The 9151-nt window shown below is 30.1% G+C and overlaps 2 protein-coding genes across 2 annotated transcripts; both read left to right on the top strand.

Annotated features, from left to right (window-relative positions):
* Window positions 1-120: 120 nt before the first annotated feature.
* Window positions 121-2517, top strand: EIN_176020 (ubiquitination factor E4, putative; the record flags this gene model as incomplete). The annotated part of the gene is made up of 1 exon (XM_004260528.1): window positions 121-2517. The coding sequence occupies one exon, from the start codon at window positions 121-123 to the stop codon at window positions 2515-2517; it is 2397 nt and encodes a 798-aa protein (XP_004260576.1).
* A 3070-nt stretch (window positions 2518-5587) lies between these two features.
* Window positions 5588-6643, top strand: EIN_176010 (hypothetical protein; the record flags this gene model as incomplete). The annotated part of the gene is made up of 1 exon (XM_004260527.1): window positions 5588-6643. The coding sequence occupies one exon, from the start codon at window positions 5588-5590 to the stop codon at window positions 6641-6643; it is 1056 nt and encodes a 351-aa protein (XP_004260575.1).
* Between the last annotated feature and the right edge of the window lie 2508 nt (window positions 6644-9151).

Genomic DNA, 9151 nt, shown 5'->3' with positions numbered 1-9151 from the left:
GAATTATATAGTTGTTGTATTGGAATGTCCTGACTCGTTCCCAATGACAGATTCATTGTTTGTTCTATTCAATTATAAAGTATAGTATACCAGAACTATTTGTTGACAGAAAGGGAAGTCATGATATGGAGAATGGTTAAAGGTCAGATGGGGAGGAGTATAATGAGAAGTATTCAAGACCATCCGGACATGTTAGAAGTCGTCGAAGTCTTTTATCAATCGTTCTTACAACGTCTCAACACAACGAAAATCACTTCAACGGATTTACTCGACTTGTTTGCGTTTTTGTTGAGTTTATTAAGCAACGAAGCGATCGCATTAAGCATCACATGTCATAACAATTTCTTGCCGGAGCAAATGAATATATTCGCGTTAAGAAATACACTACTTGGGAAGGTGGTGAACATCTTTTTGTTGGACTATTTAAACGTCTACGGCGATCCGTTTTCAAGAGACTTTGGAAAAGTCTTGAAGACGCTGATGCCCCTTGCAGAGACCGGACAAAAGATATTTGGCGATATCATTGCGGCTCTTTTGAAGTTCGAAGACAGCCAAGCGCAAACGTTTGAATGGATCAACTGCTTCTTTGAGATAAACAAAGACAGAGCAAAACTGGAGTTTAATAGAAACAAAGTGTATTGCGACTCGTTACTTGGATTTGTCTTTAGAAGCTTACAATACACGTTTAAGAGTATGTGCGAAAACTCCGAACACCCCGTAGTGATGGACTATACTTACTTCTTGGAGAATGACGTATTCAATTTATATGAATGTAGCTTGTGTCGTGCAACACCAAGTGACGTTGAGAAGTTTGTCTTTAAAAAAGGAGAAAAGACGAGTGTGAATGATTTTGAAAAGATGATCTATCCCGTCCAGGACGATACAAAATTTCCACGCAAAACACAGCAAAGTAATACACAAGCGGAGACTAAACTGTTCTTCTATATATTGAAGTTGACACAAATCTGTGTCACGCCGATGCGAGAACAAATCGACCAACTCCTTTCGATCTACCCAAGAGCTGTCCAAGCAAGAGATGGTATTCAAGCTGGATATGCCAAACAATTAATCATATCCTCGGATGCTCAATGCCTGAATTCAGTTGCGGTGTTGAGTAATTCGTACTTCATGGCGGAGTTGGTGAAGTTCTTTACAAAATATTTGCCCGATGTGTTTGGTGTGAACTCAAAGAAACTTTCATTCACGCCATTTGTGTTGGCGTTTCTCCCGGAGTTTGTTGTGAGCATTATCACAGACTATGTTGGAATGTGTTTGAATCTGGAAGCAAATGGAATGAGTGTTGGAGCATTCCCTCCAAATTTGGATGTCGTCATCTGTTCATATTTGTCTTCGTCCAACTTGTGTAAAAATCCATTTTTAAGGTGTGAGTTGGGTGAGTTATTTGTCGTGTCCATAATTCAACACGAGGAAGTGTTTAAATCACCACACGACCTTTTACTCACCGATTTTTCTAAAGCAAATGTTGTGTTCTCGTTATTGTGTTTTTACGTCGACTGCGAGAAGACGGGAAGTCACACGCAGTACTACGATAAGATCAATTGGAGAAGACTGATACAGAACTGCTTTATCAAATTGTGGAAGTACACAACTTACCAACAAAATATCATTAAAATATTTGATTCGAATGATCAAAGAGTGTTTCCCGCATTTGTTCAGCACATCGTTTCCGACACCAATTTGATGCTGGAAGATTCGTTGCTTAAATTGGCTGACATCAAAAACGTTGAGGACAAACGTGCTGATAAAGTGGATTGGGAAAGAATGAGCGAAGAAGGGCGAAATGACTTGCTGCGAAGTGCTGATGAGAATGGGAGACAAGTCAAGAATTTGTTTTCACTTGCGGAGTCTTCTTTCCAATTCTTAAAGTTGGTTATTGAGAAGACACAAGTCCCATTTTTGGATCCATTAGTTATAAACGATGTGGCAGCGTGTTTCAACTACTTCTTATCGTGCATTGTTGGCGAAAGGTCTGGAGAATATAAAGTGTCGAATTTGGAGCAATACAACTTCCATCCGAAAACCCTTCTCAATTTCTTTTTTGACATCTTCCTTTATCTTGGAAGGCACGACAATTTCATTGCAGCAATTTGCGAGGATACAAGGTCGTTTAAAGAAAGAACATTTGAAGCCGCATTGGCGTCAATAGAATACATTCAATCGAGAAGTCCAAGTGAGTTAAAGGAGTTCCGACAATTGGTCGAGAAGATCAAAGGATATTCATCGAAGGATATTTACGCAATTGTAGAGGAAAAGATGGGTCTTGACATTCCAGAAGAGTTCTGCGACACTATTATGGGCACTTTAATGAAAGACCCCGTCGAGTTACCAAATAGTCACGTCATTGTCGATAGAACTACAATAGTCAAACATTTGATGAATTCCAAAGAAGACCCATATGACAGAACACCATTGGAATTATCAATGGTTATACCTCTTCCCGAGCTCAAGAAAAAAATCGACACATTTGTCAAAGAACAATACGCCAAATTGAAGTGATTTGTTTCTTTCAAAGAGCATACTATTTGACTCTATTTATACTCTTTTTTAAACAATACGTATAGTTTAATTATACTATATTTGTTATATAATAATAGAAAATAGATAGTACATACTTATTGATTTATTGTGTTTTCTTGTATCATTTTGTTCTTTGGTGATAACCTCAAAAACATTCCAGTAGGGCGAGGGCATTTTCTTATTTAATGATATTCCATGAGACTGAAATATTGAGTTGATTTTTTGATTCTCAGGAGTGAATGTAGTGTATATAACAGAGAAGGATGGAAACCCTTTACTTCTTTTACTTCCTCTAATTGATGATATTATTTCCATGTACAATTCGTTACAAATTTCAGTTAATAAATGCCCATGATAAAATGATGTTCCAACAACCAAAGATGCAATTCTTTTCTTTGAATAATTGACATTAATCAATCCCGTCTTATTCAAACTAAGGATGATCGACTTAAACATTTTGTTGGAATATATATCATGTTTTGAAACATTTGCAAGACATGAAGAAAGTAACCTTATCCGTCCTTTCACTTCTAAAATATCAAAAGAATGCTGGATTTCAGTTGAATTATCACGCAGTGTTGTGATACTACACGACACACTACTTTCACTTAAAACAAGAAGACCAACTAGTAAAGCATGTTCTAAACTCCTTCTTGTGTTCATTAAAATTAATTCTCATTTTTTGGTTTAAACTTTTATAAATTGGACTGTGTGATGTTTAAAAGCATTTCATCTGTCTTTGTTTTATGTTCGGTTTGAACCCTTTTATTGGAAAAATTGTGAAATTGTAACAAAGTTTCATTACAATCATCCATAGATAACATTGATGCGATTTATGCTGTATTTTAACCACTCAACTAATTAAAAATAAACCAAATCATAACTATTATTCGATACATTTAAATCGAATTAGAAAAAACATATTAAAAAACAAATTAAAAGTGTTTACAATTCCAAATAAAGTACAATTATGATTTCATTATATTTTTGTTTAAATTCATTTTTTTCAAAGTTTAAAAAACATTTCTTTTTGTTCGTTATAAATAGATATTTTTTGTTGAAAAATTTTTATTAAAAACAATAAAAAAAATATATATATAATTTATTAATAATTAGTATAATGGTAATAGAAAAATTAAATAAAATTTTTATAAAATTATAAATTTTTTTCATAATTGAGTATATATAGAATAAAATGAATTGAATTAATAAAAATATTTTTAATATATTTAACCATTCGTTTATTATTATTTACACAATGTGATAAATAGTTGCATCACTTGATGTCAAAGTCAATATTTTATAAATATATTGTTTTTTATAATAATAAATAGTAGTTCAAAATAATAAAAAGTGTGATGTGAAAAATCATCACACAAAAAAAGTCTTATTTCACAAATTATATTAATAAAAACTATTTTTATAATAATATATAAAAACAATAAAATTAAGGTCTTTGGATCTCCACAAGAGGCGGCTCATTACAATGCACTTCATGAGTGAAGGGATCAACATATCGATTTCTGTGACTTTTATGTTCTTCGTATTTGAAGGGTGTTGTTATGATTGGGGGTTTTATCACGTCAAATGCGGGCGGACATGAACCTGCAGGCTGAAATTTCCCGTATTGTTCATGAGGAGCTTCCTCGGAATCTACCCGTCGAGCCTTCCAACTAAAAACGTTTAACCAAGACATACGGAGTGGTGACGTCTGCTTTTTTCAGTCCCTCCTTTTCAACACACCTTTTCCATCAAAGACAAACGGGATATAATCTTCCTCTCATTTTTGACAAATAAAACTCATCATAAATGTTATAAACAACGTACTTTTGGGAAATTTGTTTTTGTTGTTGATTTTTGTTCTTTTTTTACTAAGTTTTTTGTATTTGTGAGGTTTTCATCCCATTTATCCATCCAGTTTATTATAACTTTTATTTTGACTTTAAAAACAATGTATCATTACTTATACTATATTTTTATTATACAAACAGAACTAATCAAATAAATCAAATGAAGATATTATTTTTGGTTGGAAAATACATGATTTTTTTTTTCTTTTTTCGATTTAATCATAATATAAAGTTGATTTTGTCGAAAATTGACTAGAAAGTCGCATTTCTCAAATTAATATTTAATTATCATAATAATAATAATAAATTATAAAAATAATTATCAAAAATAATATTTTAATAATAATTATTATTATCACTTTTATTGAAAACAAAACAAAAAAAATAATTACCTTGAAAACAAAAACACTAACAACACAATATAAAAACCACCAAAATTGTAATATGGGAACTTAAAAAACAACATGAAATAAATTTTTATTAATTTTTAATGGAAGTTCTTATTGGTTTTCGAAGTTTTAAATAAAAAAGTGAAAATAAAACCCATTTTTTAGAGAGTTTTTATTATCAAAATCACAAAAATAATTTTTTGTGTGATTTTTCTTTTATTCAAACTACACACAACCTCTAATTTTTTAATTTATTTACATTTTTAATTATTTATACTATACATTTTAATTTTTGATGGTTGAATGTGTAATAAAAAATAATAAAAATGCCGTTGTTTTATTTAGTGGTTTGTGTTATAATATAATAGTTTTAATACATCCAAAAATGTAGGATTATTCATATAATAAACTATTGTTGTTATTATTAAGCACAATGAAAGTTATTGTAATTTACTAAAATTTAACCAATCAGCATAAAAACTCGCACTGAAATGGGAAAAAAAAGTGTAATAAAAATTTAAAAAACTTATTATAAAACAACCCACAAAATTTATATCCTGAAATATTACTTTTAATATGTCTATTTTAAAGTAATAAGACGAATACAAAATATTTTGTATTTTGTGAAGTCAAGTCCCTCTTTTTCTATTGTTTTGTGAATAAACAATCTTTATTCTAATTATCCCGTTGTATTAAGTCAAAAAAACGATGACAAATTCCAAGATAAGCAAACAAAGCAATACCGTACCACTCAAATTTCAAAACAATTGGAACTGACATATTGGAACAAACAATTCATATTGTTTGTACATGAAGGTATTGTTACTATTTACCTGCCTTTTTATGACCGTATTTTCCGAAGAGGGCTCGAGTTTAGAGCTGGCAGACGATTTCGCTGAAAACGAATATGAGTTAGAGGAAAATGCAGACACAGAAGTTGCGGAGAATGAAGAGGAAGATGAGTTTGATGACGATGAAGAAGAAGAAGCTGATGTTGAGATGGAAGACGACGATGAGGAGGAAGATGATATGAAAGACGACGATTGGTGCTGGACAAGAAGTTGCAGAAGAAGAAGACGTAAAGAAAGAGAAGAGAGAGAACGTCGTGCCAGAGAAGCCCGAGAAGCTCAACAACGAGCTTGGCAACAACAGCAAGAGAATATTCGAAGAGCTCAAGAGGAAGCCCGACGACGTCAACAAGAACACCAACGACGTCAAGCTGAGAGAAGACGAAGAGAAGAAGCTGAGCGCCGACGTAGACATGAAGCTGCACGTCGTAAGAAAGAAGAAGAACGTAAAAGAAAGTTAGCTGCACGAAACAAGTTAGTTAAAGATAAGAACGATGCCATTAGAAAAGCTGAACTGTTGCAGAAGAAGTTACTCCAATCACATAAAGTCTCGGACGCTGCAAGAAAAGCTTTTATTAAAGCGCAAAAAGCATTGGAATCGGGATCAAGAAAGAAGACTAAAGAATTACTTGCTAAATTGAAAGAAGCTACACACGGTGGGCAATTGAGTAAAAAAGAAAACAAACTCTTGAAGCTTGAAATGATGAAAATGAAAAAGATGTTGGCTGAGAGTAAGAAGAAGAAATGCACAAAACCAAAGTGCAACTGCCAGAAGATTAAAAAACTTAAAATTAAGGTCCACAAACTTAAAGATAAATTGTGCGATATGAAGGCTAAAATTGCTGTTGCTAATGTCGAACTCAAGAACCAAAAAAGAATTGCTGAAGAGGCTAAGAAACAGAGAGACGAGAAGATCAATAAGATTAAAGAAAAGTTTGAGGACAAACTCGACAAAATCAAAAACAAAAAAGAGGATAAAAAAGCCGAGAAAAAGGCTAAAAAAGCATCCAAACAGTAAATGAGTTTTTTTTGTTATTTATAAGTTATTTATTATTACTTTATAACTTCTCAATGTAAATTTGTTTTAATTGTTTTTTATAATAATATGAATAATTTGAATAATTCTATTTATAGTATAGATGGTAATTAATGTATTCTTTCATCTGGTGTTAATTTGCGTGTCAATTATTTAATTATTACATCGATGTGATTTGATTACGAAAATGTCTAAATAAACTCAAAGAAAGGAAACATTTGTTATTAAAAATAGCTTTGTTAATCTTAACTGACAGACACCCCATTTCACCATTTAAAATTGAATTAGTTTTTTAGTCTAAATTTCTTGACCTCCGTTATACTTACAACCCAAATCAGTAAATTTTCTACGCCGTATCATTTTAAAGTTAATGATCAAGGCTATACATTATTCTAAACGGTTTGTTCATTTATAAATAAATAAACACATAAACATCAAAAACTTATTATTTAGATTTACTTTTGTATTTCTCTTACTGCATTTTCTTTAATAAGTCTCTTACTATTTGTGAAAGCAACAAATGTATTATTCTGTTTCCTTGTTATTAAGTATTTGCTTTAAATTCAAATGTCCAATTGTTTTTCAAAATACCAACACACAATTAAATGCTTTAATTTGGTCAATAACATGTGAGTTTGTTTCTTTTTTTTATAAATAAACACAATTGTATAGTATTTTTAATTAAAATATTATATTCATTAAAAATAGAATGATCCTATATTATAAAAATAATTAATAAATAATTTGGTTTATATTTGTTATTAAATTAAATAACAAACTAAAAAATATAATTTATTTTGTCATTGATTAACAGTTGTGTGGAGCTGTTTTTATTAATTTCTTGTTTTTTGGTTATTTTTAAAAATAAAAATGTTGATGTTTTATCTAAAATATGGTTTATTATACCAAAATAAAACTAGAGTGAAAATATAATTTTTCAATCAAGACAACTCTATTGAAAATAGTAAATAAAATAACTTATTTATTAATTATTAATTTTTTTTAGTGTCAAATTAAAAAACTACCAGAAAATATTATAAATGAACTAATTATACATTATCCTTTTTTCCAATTTTTTGGGGGTTTTTTCCAACAAAAATAAAAAAGAATGGCTCTATCAACTATATTAATATAGTATGAGAATAATTACAAAATAGTAAAAACACCGAAGAAAAATACTAATTACCAACGAAACTTCAAATAGAAAAGTAATGTTCACTCCAAAAGCAAAGCGCGTCCAGACACTGAGCAGTCGTTCTCAGTTGGATGCCCATAAACGGATTCGTCGTGAAACTCTTCCAACAAATCAAGACACTCCCGCTGTTCTGTTATTTCAAGACACTCCACAAGAAGAAAATGCTTCTTCAATTTTAACACCAAACACTTGCTACGCCGACTTGGAAGTGTTTTCACTTATGTCTGCCGATTTCCAGAACAAAAGCAAAGAGGAGAGATCTCAATGCCCAGGATTGACTCACCCAGATTTGTAATATAATTCTTTTGTTGTTATATTGTATCTATGATAAACTATATTATATTAATTAATATTTAAATTGTTTATCATTACCAATTTATTTTTTAGTAATATTAAATCATTTTTATAATATAACTGATATTCTTATATAAAATAGATATATTTTAATAATAATATAATAATAATGTATAATATAATTTAATATAAGGGCATGACACTGGATTGGCGTTTTTTAGTGGATTGGTGTATAAAAGGGAAAAATAGACTGAAATATCGGGCACCAAAAAATTGAAAAAAAAATAAAATTTTGAAAAATCAGAGATCGATTTTGCCAAAAAGACTCTTATTCAAATGATATCCATTCTCTTTCACTGAGAAGATTAATGATAAACGTGTTTAGGTGATTATTGCCAAGACCGAAACATTTAAAAAAATTCGTAAAAAATAGTATTGTTTTCACGTTTTTAAACACAAGAATGTTTTTTTTATTTTTTGGGTTAATTTTTTGTTTTGTTTTTTATAGTTTATAACGGTATCAGATAAATGATCTTGTTAATGATACATTGTAATGATAAGTAATTTACACTACGATCTACAAAATGTATTCCGATATTCCAAGTATAGTTTTATGTTGGTAGTTGAATTAAAAGTATACTAAAACAAAAAATAGAGAACTTGAAATAAAATTGGGTTATTTTTTTCAAAATTTTGGGAGATCGTCCTAAAAAGTTACTGTGGATGGATCGATTTCGGTGGATGCGTTAAAACAGCTATATTTAAGCTATTATATCGGGATTATTTGTTTATGGGATTTTTGACGTTTTCAACAAAATATAATCACTAATTCAGCAAATCATGTTCAATCATCCATATTTTATTGTTAAAAATAAAGTTAATTTCTTTTTGTAAAACTTAACTTTTTGTTGTGTTTTTTAATTATATTAAAAAAAGAAATTTAGTAAATGTTAGATTTACCAAAATTTATCTTTTTTAATTATACTTGATCTGCAAACAGA

This window comes from Entamoeba invadens, assembly GCF_000330505.1.
Source record: "Entamoeba invadens IP1 unplaced genomic scaffold scaff_1105074725183, whole genome shotgun sequence".
NCBI lineage: Eukaryota > Evosea > Mastigamoebida > Endamoebidae > Entamoeba > Entamoeba invadens.
This window is presented reverse-complemented; position numbering and strand designations above follow the sequence as displayed.